The 19,182-nt window shown below is 36.5% G+C and overlaps 1 protein-coding gene across 1 annotated transcript in view; it reads left to right on the top strand.

Annotated features, from left to right (window-relative positions):
• Window positions 1-19,182, top strand: part of LOC122788658 (deleted in malignant brain tumors 1 protein-like) — a 1,289,564-nt gene that overhangs the window by 680,825 nt on the left and 589,557 nt on the right. The window contains exons 24-25 of the mRNA XM_044055554.1: window positions 6,386-6,580; window positions 13,818-14,464. Of these exons, the coding sequence (XP_043911489.1) occupies window positions 6,386-6,580; window positions 13,818-14,464 (842 nt within the window). The remainder of the gene's footprint in view (window positions 1-6,385; window positions 6,581-13,817; window positions 14,465-19,182) is intronic.

Here is a 19,182-nt window from a genome sequence, read left to right as displayed (position 1 = left end):
CACCACAACAGTCAGGAAATCCTTCTATGTGGCACACCTCATCAATAAAGGCATTTCATCCAGAAAAAAGTACGTCATTGTCCCACTGTACTCATCCCTCATTACACTCATTATAGAGTACAATGCCCCATTTGGTATGTTCCTCACAAGACATCTGCAACAACTGGAAAGGCCACAGAAATACCTCACTAAAAGAATCACAGGCCTAAAGTAGATGCTCTATGCTGACCATTTAAAAAAACTCCAGCTATACTCTGTCGCATATCGCTTACTCAGAGGCGATCTCTGCTTCACATACAAGGCAATGTCAAACCCAGAGCTGTTGGACATGCTATGCTTAAAGAAATCCCAGTCCCTCAGAGCCGCACGCTCCATGGATCTAAACCTGGTCATCACAATGAATAAAATATACTGGAGGGATAGGTTCCTGACCCAGAGACTCCCCATACTCTGGAACAGACTGCCCATACATGTCAAGCTGAACACCTCTTTGGCCCTTTTCAAAAGAAATCTTGATGATTGGATGGGAGATAGAAAATTCACCCCGAGGATCACATCAGTCATCCTGCTAGACAGGGGACCAGGGGAAATAAATATTCTAGGAAGAAATAGCCAGGGAATTGTCATGGCTAGGCTTGTACAGGCCCTAGGGCTGATAGCCTAGTATCAACCTATGAACCTATACCTATAGCAATCATCAGTACAACAGACATACCAGATATGTTTGTATTGTCAAGAACATTTGTTTTTGAAATGTAAAAGAGTAAAACAGTTAAGGGGAAAACTATGTAATGAAGATTGTTTTTTCCACTTTTCTATATCTTCACAAAAACATAGATATGATTAAATATTGATATTATAAGTGTAGAAGTAAAGAATATGTTAAAAGAATAGATAAGTAATAAATATGGAATGAAAGAATAAATGAAATTATATTTAGTGGTAAATGGAGTTTAGCAACAATGGTAGTTATGGAAAAAGGAGTGGGGGTCAAATAGGGATGAAAATGCAGTATGATTGTAAAGGAAATTAGAAATATGCATAAATATATTTGTATAGCTATACATTTGCACATTTGTAAATATTTGTAAATATGCTGCAAATAAGAGTTCTTTTTGTATATAAATAAAGGACCCCTCAGGTGAATGACATGGCATTCATCCTGTAGGCCTGGAAACAAGGAGTTCTGGAGCAAAACAGCTTGAGTTGTCCATTTTGAGTGGAAACAACAGATCTAGCTGAGGAATACTCCATCTGTGGACTCTGTACAGGAAGACTTGCTTATTTAGCGTCATTCATGTGGGTCTTCTGCAGACCTGCTTAAGTAATCTGCAAGTGCATTGTCCTCTCATGGGAGGTACACAGCCCGATAGAACAGATTTAACTTTATAGCTTAAAACCATGCCAGAAGAGCTAGCCTGTATGACTGGTAAGACATGGCCCCCTCCGTTTGTTGATATTCCACATCACTGTGGTGTTCTCTGTGAAAATCCAAAGAGGGCCTGGGTTACAAAGGTGAAAAAACATCTGAAGATCTTGAATAAGAGCCATAATTTTTTTAGCACTGATGTGTTCTCTCATCTATGTGGGGAACCACTGGCCCTAAACTGATGAAGAGTCTATCCCCAAGACAGGTGTAATGCATCTGCTTAGAACTCCTGTTTGGGAGTGGGTGGAATTTAGTTTAACCTCTGTAACTCTTTCTTAATAAAGGGGAAGAGTGAGATTTGGATGTTCAGTAGATGACAGTGCAGACACCATGGGGATTTCATGTACCACTGGATCTTTCTCATGTGTAGACCGGCAAAAGGTAACATGGAATGGTTGCCACCATGTATTCCAGGGTTCTCAGAATCTCCCTTGTAGTAACAGATTGAAGGGGAAGAAGGGATTGGAGGAAAGTGGAGATGGACTATACCTTCTCTTGTGGAAGAAGTGCAGTCATCAGCTGGGCATCCAGTCTTCAACCCAAGAAAAATAGATCCTGCGAAGATGTTTAAGAAGATTTTTAGAGATTGAGAGTGAATCTCAGTCTTTCCAGAAATTAAATTGTGAAGCAGATACAGACATATGGTGTTGTGAGTGCCTGGGTAAAGTCATCCAGGTAAGGAAAACTTTGAATTCCTTGCATTCTGTGTTCAGCAAAAGGCAACGACTGGGGTGAGGCACTTTGTGAAGATGCTGAGAGTGGTAGATAAACTGAGGAACAAAGCAAAGGGCTTAAATTGCAATGAAAGGCAGAGATTCTGAGGAATTGTCTGCAGGTAGGGTGAATAACGATGTGCAGATACGCATCCTTCAATAATCATGGCAGACCTCAATCACAATTCTTGGCATTTCTTCCTACACAAGGATTTCAGGAATGTCCTCCAGTTCTTCTAGAATGATCACCCATGGTTCCCCCATATTGGTATGAACAGTCTCATCAGAAGTGAACGTGTCAGACACATACTAGCCTCTGGCAGGGTAGTGGTAGAAGATACCTGAAAAGGAGTCAGCTGCACCATGGATTTCTGCTGCATCTCAGCTGGTGTGTCCGAATCACACTGGCCAGCACACAGATCAGGTCTAGCCTTTTTTGAACTTTTTTTTTGGGTGAGAGTGGGATGTCAGAGGTTGAGGATTTTGCTATCTTGGTTTGCACAAAACACTTCAGACATTGGGTTTCTAAGTACGTTTTTAATGAAGAAAGTCACATAAAGAAGGTTTTAGGAACAAAGATTGACAGATCTGTCAGTTTCTGTAATTATGTTCAGCTTTTAGAAAAAAAATAAGGACTGGAAGTAGAGGTTCTTATAAGGTATCTGCCTACCACAATCACATTTCCCTCTCTTAGCTGATATTAACAAACCTTTCAATGAAAAATATAAGAAAAAGAAGGTTCTCCAACAGGAAACTTATCTGAATAAGTGAAAGTAATGGAAACAGCCAACAAAAATAATGCAGGAAGCAGATCAACTGGATCAAAGAGCCTGCATATGGACTGGTAGCAAGATAGTCTAAGTAGCTTATGCTCTTACTTCTGGTTATGTTCCCATACACCCATGAGCTTAGGTCATACACACTGGGCACATAAGAGAAGGTTTATGGCTTTGGTACTCCAGCCAGACATCAGGTTAACTCAGTGAGATAACCCAATGATACTGAATACTGCAACAGTTATTTAAAGAAGGACAGCTTATAAGGGCAAGGATAATCTTTGAAGTTATGAAATACAGACTCCTGGATTAGCCATCTCTAATAGTCCTAAAATCATTTGCAGTAATCTTAGATTAACTACTTTATTAACTCCTTAAATGCTATGACGCAGAGGAGGTCTGACACAAAAAATAAAGTACAAGGCAGAGCTTAAAATGCTGTAGTAGACTGGAAACTGACTGCTCAATCAGAAAGAGAGGGTGGCTATTATAGTGTAAATGGCTGCAGAAAAGTCAGTAAGAAATGGAGAGCCAAAAGTTTCATTGGTGGAAGTATCTATATTTAGTACATTTTTATCAGAAATTTCCCAAGATTTAGGAAGGAAGATCACCTTGTATGCTAATGATATAAAGATTTATGCAAGAAGTTTGGATGAGGAGCTTATAGACTGATTATACAAAGATGTATGCAGAAAGTTTACATGGTGGGGAGGGGGGTCGACAGTCTTCAAAGAGACCTCTGCTAGCTGTTGCTGTGGGAAGATAGGTTCTATCAGGGATTTAACATAAAAAGAATTATGCAGATGGGAAGGTGAAACATACTGAAAATTTACTCTTCGCAGGTTGTCATAAACAGGGGAGATGAATAATGATTTGAGAGTAGTTACTAAACCTAAGGTATATCATGCTATGGAAAATGTAAAAGATAGCAGATAAGCCTGATAGGAGTTATCAAAATGATGAAGGGCATGGGGGATGATGTTGTACAATAAGAAACACAGAAAGCTGTTTTTCTTTACCTTATAGCAAAGAAGAGAAGGGTGGATCCAGTCTCTTCTTACTACCTAAGTTAGCAATACATAAGAGAGAGAGAGTATAAGCCAAAGGAAGAAATGGGTAACATGTCGTCTGTGGGTTTGTGGTATAGCTAGCAGACTTATAAGGAGGAAGAGATGCTGGGGACTATGCAGGAGGTTAATTTTGTTTAACAATAAAATCAGACGGATATGGAAAATGCTGGGGACAAGGATTATATTAAAGGAAACTTGTAGTTTAAAGAAAGGCAGTATAATAACAGTGATACATCCAAGACAAGGCTAGGGATTACAGCAGGGATCATTAGTCTTGGATGCATGTTTGAAACAGGAATGGTGCAGAAAAGTGTGAAAAGAAAAGGAAAGAAGGACAGAAAATCAGATGGTCATCGTAATTAAAAGATCTAAAAGTAACTCAGAGCAATGGAAACTCTGAAGCAAGCCTTCGCAAGAGAAGGGCATTGAAATGAAAACAGGGTATTCCAAAGGGGCAGATGTAAAGCTAAAAGTACTAGCAATGTTACTGTAGTCAAAGTGAGTGGAGGAAACTGTTTCAGTAACTTGGAATGGAAGGATCCAGATCAGAGAAAGACACAAGAAGAATGCAGAAATAACAGTAGCAAATTTTCAATGCTAAAGAGGAGAGATGAATAAGAATTAAGAGTTTTTTTCATAGAAAGTTTAAAAAGTTGGCATACTTATGCTGAGAGAGTCTACTTTACAAATGGTGGTAGCTGGAAATGAGTTAGTTTGAGTCAAAATTGTACCATGGTTCTTCGACAAACCAAGATTTGTTAAAAACAACCAGAAATATGGATTAACTCCATGTGAAAACAAAGGATCTGGCTACCATTGTAGAAGAGGTGTCACAGCAGACAGAAACACCGGGAGATTTACAGAATGGTAGATATCACAGTAAAAGAGAGAAATACATAATCTAATGAGTGGTTAATAGAGTGTTGCTAAGAACTAGATTATGGAATACTTAGTGAAATGGGAAATATGAGGCAGGATTTGAGGCTACATTACAAAATCAGCTTGTATCTGGGGCTGGTTGGGAATAATATTCTCAAAACTGAGTTAAGAAAATGTATGGAAACAATAGACCTTTATAGTGAGAGGACAGCTGAAACAGCATCCATTCTAAATGGCACCAAGGATATACAGGATATGAGGCAGAGGAAAACAATAGTATATGAAGTAGTGAGCAGTACAAGGGAGGAAATATGGAGCGGATTATGGTATCGTTCAGCGCTAGAAGCTTAAAGATCAAGTGCAAACAGCCAATTGAGCACAACAGCAATTGCTTCCTTATCGGACTATATGCACACACATATTATCAAATGTGCAAGAGTTTGCTCAAAACAAGACAAATCATTTTAAATACTGAACATCATAGCTGTCATTTTCTTGCAACTGTGGCCCACCAAGTCCGAACTAAGTACCATGCATAGTGCATGCATATCAATAAGTGGAGAACTTCACACAGAAGCATGAAGCCCACGAAATCCTTATACTTGTGTAGTGAATGTTTTCTGTTTAATAAAATACATGAAGTGCTAATATCTGCCATTACTGAGCCATTACAATCGTCACTGATTTACCAGAAATCCCAATGTTTTATACAAAACAGGGAAATAACAGAAACAAAATCAGAGTTGTGCTGCACATTCAATGATAATTAGCAGATAAGTGTGTTGTGTAGAGCACTGTGGCATATTGCAGTCAGAAACCAGCGGATGGAGCAATGCAAATTAAAACACACTTACCTGCATGTAACATGAGCTATTTCTGCATTTTTTCTTAGATGTTCTGTTCTGATAACATTGAATAAAGCTTCCTGTAGTGGAGAAAGATCTTTCAGCTATTGGCACATCATCTCATGTCACATAACCTTGAAGAAGCTACTGTAGTCCGTGGAGAGTAACTAGGACAACACAGTAAATTTAAACTTCATGTTTTGCTCTGAAACTGCTATTTTCCACCACAAACAACTTCTATTGCAATCAAAACAACAGATAAACTGAGGTGAAATTTTAATCATTGAAAAGCTAAATGATCTGACTGTGCTTGATCTTTTAAGTAAAATGCTTGGCTCTATGATGTTCTTTACAGGGAGGCACAGGTAATGTAACTTCTGGCTTGTGGTTAGCTTAATTATATAAGCAAAACAAAAGGTTGGAAAGAATTATAACAATAGGCTAAAAGTGAATTAGCTTGATGCCAAAAAGGGAGAGACCTACTCCTTGGAGAGCTTAGTCATCCAACAGTGAACTGAGACATGCCAATAATCAGGGTTAGGAGATAAAACATGCAGAGTCAGTAAGACCTAACTTTTCTTGTCTGCTCATCTCCGTGTGATTGTATTTTAGTGCATGGCTTGAATCTGGCTAAAATTCAGTGTGAAAAGCTGTATACTTATTTATTTTCTAGGTCTTTTTACATCATTAGTAAATATGGAAAGGCAGGGTGCTACAGTTATATGTTACAAGATATACTAGAGCAAAAGAAGCCAGCCATTTGGAAGGTCTTTATAGCATTAAAAACCTTGGATGGTGCAGTACAAAGAGAGCTGTATGAGAAAGAGGAAGAAGGCATTCTGTTTGAAAGTTTGGAGACTGAGATAAGGTAAGATATACATTTGCAGAAGAATTCAGTAAACAGAATGGAGATAAGTGACCTTTATAATCTGCACATCTGTGTTGTGCTTAACAGTCAGTGTGATAAAAGTAAAACATGGTGATTCTGTAGGCCCTTTTGTAGCTGAGTTCCATCTAGAAATTAAATAATAATTTTTAGTTTACGTCTTCTTTTGAAGCACAGATGTCTGTGAACTCTACTAGTCTTCTGACAGAGCCTTTTGCAACAGAATTCAAAGCAGACAAAAATATTTATCTAAAATGTCACTTTACAAACAAAACATATTAACATATTAACATTTGATAATTCCCTGAGCAAACATATAAATAGCACACTAAAGCAACATGTCTAGTTCTAGCATACAGAAAATGAGCTACAAAATGCTTAATTGCTAAATCCTGTCAGCCGCATTACTCAATTTATCAAGATGTCTCAACCTTTTGTACACAAAGCAGTGTGACTACAAGTTCTAATTATGTATGGACAAGCTATGATGTTAGTAGGGTACTAAGGTTACTACTGTAAGAGTGCGCAGTCTTTATTGGCTATGGCCAAACATGAGTCTACAAGTTAAAAAAAATCACATGGATATTCATATTCTGCGGCAGGCCTAGCCACCCGGGGGTGTAAACCTTGGCTTGAGATGGCTGCTACTGCTGAAGTGACACCCTGACCTCTTGTGTAAAATGGGAAAAAGGGGTTGAGGATGGATAGATGGATTCATATCCAACTGCCGGAACTTGCAACGGGGTCAGTAGATAATGCAATACATTTGTGATTAACTGTGACAGCACCAAAGTATGAAAACAACTCAGAAATTAACTATGGGATGAAAGGACAGTAAACAGCAGAATCACAACCACATTTACTTTTTCAAAGTATTTCTATCATATTTTCATAATATACGCACAAAATTCTTAACAAGCTAAAAACAGTCACATTGAATTTAAAGGTTCTATTACTAAACATATTGAGTGTACTTTCCTTATCACAAAGTACAATTCCAATGACATGAGTATGATTATAGCGTTAACCACTCATCCACAACTACTTAAAGGAGTGGTGTTCTAAAAATACTGCTTGGTTGATCAGGGCTCACATATGTACAACACTTCAGGAGTATATTTTAATTAAGGTCCAGGCATTCATACATGCTCAAAATTCCTTTAAGGACCAAAACTATTTCTCAGTAACTGAATAATTTTTTCTATGATATAGCTTCTAACTTAGATACATACATGGTCGTTCTTCATCATTTACGTTTGTAGTCAAAACTTTCTCATTCTCTGGGATAGAAGCATTTATATTTAAACAGAAGGGTTTCCATGCTCCATCCTCTCTTGTTATTGGCCCACATCTCTGTTATCCTGATCGCTAATTCATCCCATCTATAGGCCTCTAGAGTTGTTGAAAATCACCCTGACCCCTATGACTGTGCTTGTCTTGTGTTTTTTCCATATTTTTGACCACATTACCTTTTTCATGCTTAGAAGAGAGAACTTTAGCACTATTTGTTTACATTTTTTAGTAAATGGCATGTACTGGATGTTGCACTGAATATTTGATGCATGGTATGCATTTGAGAGAGCTCAAATGGATAAGTAGTTAATGGAGAATTAATGAATGAATAAATAATAAATGCACAAAATAGTGGACCTCTTTGGTCTTGAGGCACCATCCTAAGAAGTTTTCTATGCTATGAAAATACTATGTGCATTTATTGGCATCAATTAAACATCTAAGCTTTGGATGTTAGCAATCTTTTTTCTTTGTTTTGTTTTCTTGGGGCTTTTTTTTAATTTTATTTTATGGTTACAATATCACTGCCATGCTAAAGCACCATTTCTATTTCTAGGAAAATTAGATAAATGCTCCAGTACTTTGCCAGCAAAAAAAAAAAAAAAAAAAAAAAAATGCATATGTATTCATTCCTTCACTACACCTCTGGGCCTATCAACAACAGCACATAGTGGAAGGGCACAACACATGCATACATAATCAATTAAAATTTGTAAATCATGTGAGAATTAGAAACAACATGGTGAGACACTGAAAAACATCATAATACTTACTGCTATTGTTTAAACAAAGGCTTTAGATGTTATACTTTATATAAGCCAGGGAATTGAGCAGCATTCAGCAAGGTTTGCCAGTTACATTCCATGAGTTCATAGTTTCTTCCTTTATTAGATGAACTAAGACCATGAAGTAAAAAAAAAAAAAAAATATATATATATATATATATATATATATATATATATATATATATATATATGTGTGTGTGTGTGTGTGTGTGTGTGTATATATATATATATATATATATATATATATATATATATATATATATATATATATATACATATAAAACACCACACAGTATAAGCATTGGAAACCCAGGACTCAGAGGAACTCCAAAAGTGATTAAGGCCAGACCGGTTGTTAATTCCAACATAAATAAAATTCATTATTATGTGAACCAGCACCATTTAGCACTTTCATTCCACATCAAAACTGTATTAAGATCCACTAATCATCCATAAATACCAACAAAAAATAAACATCAATTGACAACCTTATCAAAACATTCCATAAATTATGTCTTACTTATATAATTAAATCAATCTAAACAGCATTCAGTTGAAAAACATTTCTGTTTAAAGTTTATGTAAATTAATAAAAATATTAAAACATTTATAAGAACTAATTTTTTATTTTTATTTATTTATTTATTTAAATTTGTTGACCGGGAGTGTCCGACTGGACTAGGTCCATTTTCAGCGGAGGCCCGGGGAGAAAAGCTCCACAGTAAAATAAACAGACAGTAGTTACATTGGATTACATAGCGATTAACAATTTAACATATCAATTACTTACAACATATTTACAGATGAAGAACATAGTACATCAGTAGACAACTAGAATCTTTATCTGTGAAGTACATAACAGACATTAACAAATGTTACAATGAGAAGTTCCTGCTTAGGCTTATGAGCATCTGAGCTTGCTATAATCAAGGTAGTTAGTGGAATGGAAAGAAAGGTAGTGGTTGGATGGGGTGGATGATATTAGAGTGGGAGTTGCAAGGGCATAGCCAGCATGTTTTTAGGTGCGCTTTTAGTAAAGTTTTGAAGTGGGTGCATGATGGTACGGAGGTAATTGTGGGTGGGAGTGAGTTCCATAAATTGGCTATAACTAATACATATTACAATTACTAAAGAAAACTGTTATAAGTTCATCTATAATTTACCACCTTGCATCTTAAGTACACTGTTGATGGATGTATGGTCATTCAATCCAGGGACCACTGTGGCATTCAAACTTAGTTGCAAAAGCAATTCTCTGTACTCTAAGCTACATTCCCAGGGCCCAACCTGAAGATTTTTATAAACAACCACAAGTACTGAAAATTTAAAACCAATCTTGTTTGCTCCTCTACAAGTCAGTGAATGTCTGTACAAACATTGTTCCCATTCTGCTTTATGCACCATACATATGTTCAGACATTCTTCTGTGGAGTGGTGTCTCACTTTTGACAACATAAAATGAATGGCATAACTGATAAAATGCCACAGACTACTCCAACAGTGCTACAGTTTGCCCTGTACAATAAATTTAATTCACTATTACCCAAGTGGCAAACTGATAACCTGTCATCTTCAAAATAAAGGTACATTGGTTATAGTGACCACACGTCCTTGTGCCCATCCCCAAAATATCTTTGTCAAAACTTTTTTGAGAATTAGCCAGGTTTCAAACTTCCCTTAGTAGATGATTCCATTCTGATAGAAAAAAAAATAGGATCTGGGCCAAGAACAGATAGTAAACTCTGGTCCATTTTAAAAATGCCCCAAGTTTTAAGAATCATTTCCTTAACTAAATCAGAGTCAACCCCAATAGTAAGATCATAGCTCTTTGAAAACTATCCCTATGGGGACTCTAGATTTATTCAAACTAACTAACAGTTGTCATAATGACCCAATAAGGGATAAAAATCCTTTTCCCTTCTGAGGGTGATATCATCCAAAATATCCTTCACAAATGTATTAGAGTAACCCTTTTCTAAAAACATTTCCATAAGTTGTTCTCTTTTCATTATGAAATACATCAGTATCTCAAATCATTCATGATGGGTCTATATTATCTAATTGACTGCTTAGCTTGAAGAATGCCTAAACATCGACAGCTAAGGATCGAAAACTAACAATCAAGAATGGCCAGGTAAGAGAATTCTTTCAATGGGAAACGATTTGCTTGGCCATGCCCCTAACATAAACTTCCAAGCAGTAAAAAAGTGGGGGGCTTTGCCCCACACCCCCCCCTGATGTGGGGGAGCTGTGCCCCCACACACCCCCTAACTAAATATACCAACTCTGAGATCGCTCTACATTGGGGAAAGGGCAAATTCCTGATAATGGCCAAGCAAATTGTTTCCCGATGAAAGAATTTGCTTACCTGGCCGTTTGAGACTGTAAGTTTTTGACCCTTAGCTGTCGACGTTTAGGCATTTGGCAAGCTAAGCAGTCGATTTGATAATATAGACCCTCCAGGACAACCTGATAAATTGTCCATTTACCAAACTCTTCCTTCAAAAAAAAGGATGAGAACTTCTAAAATGAAGGAAATAGAATAAGCTGGCTTCCTATAGATGCTGGATGAAAACGTTTTGTTTTCTTTAAATATAGTAGCATTCAAGTAGTTAACAAAACCAGTAAAGGAAATAGCCTCACATAGTGATTTACTGGTATTTTTATGCTTCATGTTTCCACATTATTTTAATGTTTACTACTAAACAAAACCAAAAGTATGTGGGGGAGTAAACTTAAGAAAACTGCCAACTTGTTGAATATGAAGTATAAAATGTATAATGTTTTCAGTGCCAGCTTTACAAAAATTTACCATGTCATCTAAAATGATTATTCTTTCTTTCCCCCTCTATCTCCGTCTCTGACAGGGTGCAAGGGAGTTATAGGGTTCACTGGAAACTTAAGTATGTGCACAGAGGTCTCATCCAAATAGGCAGCAGAGTCCATTCAATCAAACCACCATTTAACTAGGAGAAACTGTGCACCACCTCTGGCCTAGTGCTTTAAGTAAATGTTAGAGGCATCCAGTCTTTGCTAATATTTTAGCCTGCATAGTGACTAGTCGGAATACAAGTGTTTCAGTGTCATAGTTTGTAAGAAGTAGCCTTATAGACTGTAAAACCTTCTCCGCTGACATCCTGCTGGTCAGTTTTTATACTCTCTCTCTTTTCTAACAGACATCGACATTTACTCAAACTATTTCTTTCTCTTATATTTTTCTTTACTTCCTCTAGACTTGTTACTCCCATTATTTATATCTTCCTGTCTTTAGTGGAACTGCATGCCTTTAAGGAAGTCATCCTTGGTCTCCCCCCATTCTTTTGCTATATCTCCTTACCTGAAAGATTTACTAAACCAATTTCAGCTTTGAGTTTGTACTTGTGCAGAGTCAACATCAATTCAGTGCACTCAACTGTCCGTTTAGTGTGTTTTTATTTTTCTATAGAGGTGTCCCTGCAAGGAAATAAATATGTATGTAGCAGTGAAGTCTGCAGTTTGAGCACCAGTCTGTGGACTATATTTGTATGTACAAAGACGAATTATCCCAGCAACCAGCGAAAGTTACACTCCAGCTTTATTCTTGTAAAGACAATTTCCAACGACTAAGCGCTTTTGCCAATAGTTTGGCTTCTTCAGAGTCATTGGAAAACAAAAATCTAACCATTTAAATAATGTCTTCAATTAATGTGTGAACCAGTCATAGACCTTGAATTAAAATATTCACATATCTAAGTATTGCTGACTAGGTGCATATAATTGAAGTGCAAATACATAACATATTTTAAAAGGTATTATTATACTACCTAAAATAATTGTGCTATCAATTCATAAAACCATCAAAGACCTATATAAAAACACACATTTCAATTCTGTTTGTTAATATAGCAAAATAAGGACAAAATAAATAAAATAAATAAATAAACTGAATTAAGTAAATGCAATTCAAAAAACACACAGGCTGCAAAAACTCAGCTGCATAATGTAACCATGTACATTTCACATTAAAAATTCTTGTACATTATTTAGTGCAAAGTACTTTCTCGTTGTCATAAGACTACTTAAAACACAATATTTGCTCTTCTGATATTCTGTAAAATATCAATTCAAAAAATTAGTGCAAACATTCACCCCAACCCTGGTCCTGCTGTTCATAAAACTATCACTATCACTTCCACCCCCAAAATAAACCAGTCGCATAATGCATCTCAGCAAAAAACAGAATCCAAACTCAACTTACTAAATATGAACCTAAGAAGTATGTGCAATAAAATCCATGACATAGAATCTTATCTTGCTGCATACACTCCTAATAGCTACTGAAACCTGGTTAAAAAAAGCAATAAATAAATGATAATGAGACCCCCCCCCCCCCCCCAGGATACAATATACTCAGGCATGACAGACAAAACAAGTGTGCAGATGGTGTAGCAATCATCTCTAAAATGTCCCTAACCATTACCTTACTTTCACAGGAAATACCCAAATGTAACACTGTTAAACAGGAGAACTAGATGTTTAACAGCAATTTATATATCACCATGGAATAAAGCTGATACTACTTAAAGCATCCTGTATTGGATATCCCAACAAATTAACCATGAAACTATAATACTTGGAGACTTAAATAACAGACTGGCAACATATAATTTCCACTACCCCACTGAATCTATAAACTTCAGACAATTAATAACCATACCTACTAGAATCAATACAACTTCAGGGAGACACTCAACATTAGATTGGATTCTTACAAGCAAACCAGACAAACTGATAAAAGTGGGCTGCATCTCAGATAGCATAAGCAACCACATACCATTTATATTTTGTCCTAAAGGAACAAACCCCTGCGTCCTTTTGGAGGTCAGTGAATTTGATGCTAAGTGTATATCACTGTCTGTGCAGGATGATGGGTCATCAGTGGATGAACCATAGTCTGTGGTCCGTTTCCTAAGGAAAGGACGCAGGGGTTTGTCCCTTTAGGACAAAATATAAACGAGGGGGGAGAAAACACAGGAAAAATCAACAACATCCAAAGTCTGTTGAAACTAGTAATGCAGAAATAAACAAGAATGCAAATGCAAATGTTCTAAATTTATCAGACTTTGTTTTGTCACCCACTCATTTGTCTATTCTCAATAAAGGTCTTACTTTGATGTGGATGGTAATTACAATCATGACAAATTTATATATCACAAATCCAGATACCTACCTCCCATGCATCCCATTGTACACCAGTTTCAGAGCAGCATTCTCAAAGATCTGCACTTTTCTAGCTCTGACACTCATTTCAAACCTAATAACCTGTCATTAAGCGAGAGACAGGCAATTTTCGAATTACAGAACAACAGGGACATAGTCATCATTTCTGCTGACAAAGGTGGCACAGTAGTAGTCATGAACTGGTCAGACTATGATAAGGAGGCCAAGAGACAACTTTCGGACAGACACTATTATGCTGAAATGTCAATCAACCCCACTTTTAGATTTAAGAAACAGATTGATGACTTTTTGTCCATTGCTAGGGATGAAGGTATCATTACAGCCAATGTGTTGCAGCAGCTCACAATTCAGGACTCTGCTAATCAATATATCTATTTTTTACCCAAGATACACAAGGATCCAGTTAATCCACCAGGTAGTCCTATTGTGTCAAGTAGAGGATACATCACGGAACCACTGTCCATATTTCTGACCAAATATCTGAAGCCTTTATTGTCACAGGTTCGTTCCCGTTTACAGGACACTACTGAATTTCTACAAATCATTTCTGACACACAGTTGGAACCAGGTTGGCTAATGTGCACACTTGATGTCAGCGCCCTATATACCAACATTCCACATAAGGTACATTTGGAAGCTCTGGCCCATTGGCTAAATGTGGCACGTTTATATGAACCAGATTTCAATTCTTTTTTGGTTGGTCTTGCAGAACATGTCCTCACCAATGTCTTCTTTTATCAGGATACTTGCTATTAGCAGACCAAAGGGACAGCAATGGGGGCATCCTTTGCCCCTATCTATGCTGACCTCTTCATGGCCTTCATTGAAGATTGGATCATTTATGACAACAGCCATAGCATATATTTGGATGAAATCGACATCTGGAGATGTTATCTGGATGATTGCTTGATGGTATGGAGGGCAGATGTGGAGTATTTGACTGAATTAATTTCTTACCTAAATGACAACAAATGGGGTCTACATTTTACAGCAAACTATCATGTAAGTACCATTACCTTTCTTGATGTTTTGATCAATAGACAACCTGATCATACTTTAAGCACACAGGTCTTCAGGAAGTGCCCCGAATATAACACTGTCCTCCATGCATCGAGCTTTCATCCACCTCACATTGCTAGAAATATCCCAAAATCTCAATTTATACTTATGAGGCGGATATGTTCCCATGAAGCTTCTTTTCAAGAACACAGACGGGACCTGACTAACAGATTCAGATCCAGGGGATACCAGATGGGACATGTTCTGCAAGCCAGCAACTGGGCCAATACACTACACAGGGAGGACTTGTTAACCTTACAAACCACGTAACAGGGATGAACCACAACCTATCAGGTTTGTAACCACTTATGCCAGAAGCTCTGATTTATTAATCAACAGCATACATAGACACTGGAACATATTACAATGTGATCAAGAATTAGCTAACATAATACCAGACAGATGCCTTTTTTCATTTCGCAAAGGTAAGAACTTGGCATCTTGCTTCAATCATTACAAACATACACATGACACTGGGCATACTCACTTGCAACAAACCACCTTTGACTGGTGAACCTTTGATTGGCTGCTTTCCATGTGGCCACTGTACCAATTGTGATAAAGTCACGAAGTCTAAACAATTTACGAGTAGAAATTGTGCCATGGTCTATGACATCCAATTTTTTGCTAATTGCAGCAGCGACTGGTTAGTCTATCTGGCAACATGCACCTGCGGGTCCTTTTACATTGGACAAGCATCTCGTCCTCTCAGGCTTAAAATTTCTGAACATGTAAGTAACATTAAAAATAAAAAAGCTAATAATGCTTTGTATAAACACTGTCTGGCACACAAAACTGCAAAATTCACTTTCATGATTATTGATATGGTCAAGGGCAATAAATCCAACAAAACCAGATGGCACTCTATTTTCAATTCTAAAGAAAAGAAATGGATTGTAAAACTAGGTGGATTATTCCCACCTGGCCTTAATGAGCAATTTTGAAAATGAGCCAATGGAGTTGTATTTGTATGTATTTAAACTGTAGCATTTGAATCTTCTGGTTTACACTGATGAAGGCTGTGTGCTTTTTTACCTGCCGAAACTGGTCTGGTTATTTGTTCTTATGCTATTATAATTAATAAATGTGATTTCCAGGTCACAGTTTGCTGGCTCACCTTGTGTTTTTGAGTCTTAAATATGACCACAATATACTGCACACCATTAAATCTACACACCAGAAACTAGGCTCCCTTCATACCATCAATGAATTTCTTACAGATACTTCACACCTTCTTACTGCCGACTCTCTTATACACCACTCCTATCCTAACAAATATAAACAATCAAAGAAAGAAGCTTGCCTCCTGCTACAATAAAACAGGAAAATTTGCCAGGAGTCAAATGACTACAGCACACAAACTCATTCATCATCCAGAGAAATACTCCGCACTACAAAACTTGTTACAACCCTACTGTTCAGCAAGGGACCGCCGTTCTAGTAACAAATTCTTACTACTTACAAATAAGTCCAGTAATGTTGCAGGAGACTTGCTCTACTTTCAGTGCATTGTTAAACTCTGGAATAGTATCACCCATGCAAATAAAACTCTCTGACAAACTCAGTAGTTTTAAACCACTGCTTAAACAACATCTTAAACAATCCTGGTCCTGTAAGTGCTCATCACAGGGTAAAAACCTTTTCACTGTACAATGCTATCCAGATGCTCTCCTTAAACATAATATTCTCAACCTCTTACTGAAATGACAAACAACGGTTATACATAACTGTTACTTGTGCAATCCACTAAGTTGCGCATGTGCATTTTCTTTAATAACTTCTACCTCTATAAAATCTTAGAATGTATATGTATACTTGCAACTACTGTTTGTGTATAAATGTAAATAGAAATGCAACTACTCTATGTTTGACTGAAACTTAGTATAATGCAATGTAAGCAAATGGAGCTTTTCTCCCCGGTCCTCCTCTAAAATGGGCATTACCCAGTCAGGCCTTCTGATAAACAAAGACAAATAAATAAACAAATAATGTGTCATAAAAAGTCTAACAATTTGAAAAACTAGATGAAATTACATAGGTCATCTCTCACTTCCACATAATAATGTTGGCATAAATAGTGCACATGTTGCCTCCATTGACACTCCTTTAATTTGCTCATAATATTCATCATCTATATAAATATATTTGTATTTCAAAATTACTTCCATAAACATGACTAAAACTTCAACTTGAGTAGTATCTAGAAAATCAAATGAAGAAAGTAATTCTCTAAAAAATTATAAACCCTCCAAATTGGGAACACTGGAAAAAAGATCTACTACAACAATAGTAAGAAAACTCAGATGTTCATGAAAAAGGGAATTATTGACATGCACTAGAAAGTCCCAAGAATATTTTTATGTATGTTGAAATAAAGAGTGAAACAGTTTTAATATCCTATCAAAAAATTGACAAGGAATATATTTTAGATGCGTGGGCTGAAGCAATAGATATTAAGGGGGGTTCATATCATCCTTATGTCTCTGGGGAATGCCAGAGATGTTAGGTGCCAAAGGATCTTCTGAATGTAAAAAATGATGTGTATCATATGAATTATTCCTGCCTTAAACAATCATATGAAATACAGTCAATGTTCTTGTACGCAAGATCAAGTTCAGTTTTATAAACTTGTAGGTATTCAATCCTATCTTGTTATAATGTAAACATTTTACTTGTATATTCACTGGAATCCATAATTATCATACAACTCCCTTTATCAGGCTTCATCACACAAATAGAAGTATTTTTAGCCTACTCCTTTAATAAAACATCTAAATTATACTTATAATGCCTTTTTCTATTCCCAAACATGTCATGAATCTTTCTCTCACAAACATTCTCAAACATTTGTATTAAAGGCTGAAGGGGAGGGTTGTAAGTACTTTTTCCTTTAGCTCTCCAAATAGCGACGAGGATTTGAGAATTATTTGTAGTGTCCTTTTATAAATTCATCAGGTTAAGTTTCTTGTACAATGCTTTTATTTCTTACAACAAATCTGCCTCATCTCCATTTGCAAAGGGAACTAAAATAAACCCATTTTGAAATAATTTAAAGTGAATATTAGTGATAGTCAAATTAGTAAAGCTGTAAATCTTATAACCTTTGGACATAAAGGTATGCCTGCATTGAGTGATGAGAACATTCACAAGAGTTAAAACTTATTTCTTATTCCCCCCTCTTTGTCTTGCATTGCATCTGTATCCATTTGCCCTTCCTCTTCCCTGATGTGTATGTCTTACTGGTTGGTAAAAATGGTCTTGTGGGGACATTTCCACATGTCTTCCCTTGTTTGCTATCCTCTTGGACCTCCTGAGTGGTGCAATGGCTAAAGGGTCATGTATATAGGAGATATCTTCATTACTTGTACCCCCACCCAACTCTTGTCATTCATATAAATCCCTCATGACTATTTCACCAGTAGGATTCTCATGTGTATCACCTGAGTCAGGGGAGAGTTATTATTAAATGAAGATTTTTTTACTCTTAAGGGTCTATATTAAATCAGCAAATGCTTGAAAAAGCAAATGCTGATTTATCGACCCTATGTAAGTGAAAGCTTACAATTGCAAACACTCGGAACAGTGATTTTTTCCCCAGAGAAAAAAATTGGTGTTTCACAAAAAATAAATAAATAAATAAAAACATCAAAACATTACATAAAGTGGGGGCCTGTGCCCCCCACACCCCCCTACTTAAATATACCAACTCTGAGATTGCACTACACTGATAAAAACTGCAAAGTAACGGAGGTGGCTAAGCAATTTCTTTCCCAGGGAAAGAAATGGCTTATATGCCGTTTCACTCTTTTGCTGTTTTGTGCTTTCAAGTTCAATCAAGATGCATTCGAAGGATTGCATCTTCGATCATATAATAGGAATGCACTCTTAATTGGGTAAGCTAACTTATTTGTATAATCATTAGGACCACTCTTATTTTTTTTTACTTTTTCCTATCAAATTTACCACAAGAGTGATCAATTTTCTTTTTTTTTTTTTTAAATCTTTTTATTAACAATTTTTAATAATGCAATACAAAATGGTAACAGACAATGCACATACAAAACAATGAAAATAATATATACTTATATACAACAAATACCTATTTACAGATATGCCTTATGTCCAACAAAATAAATAAGTTAACAGAGATTAAGCTAGAAAGGTATCAAATAAAGTATCCCAATATTCAGTAAAGTGTGTACTAAGTCTTTGTGTGTATTTCAGATA

The sequence above is a fragment of the Protopterus annectens genome, chromosome 14.part0 (assembly GCF_019279795.1).
Source record: "Protopterus annectens isolate FY-2018-M chromosome 14.part0, PAN1.0, whole genome shotgun sequence".
NCBI classification, from domain to species: Eukaryota; Metazoa; Chordata; order Ceratodontiformes; family Protopteridae; genus Protopterus; species Protopterus annectens.
Note: the sequence above shows the minus strand (reverse complement) of the source record. Positions and strands in the feature narration are given on the sequence as shown.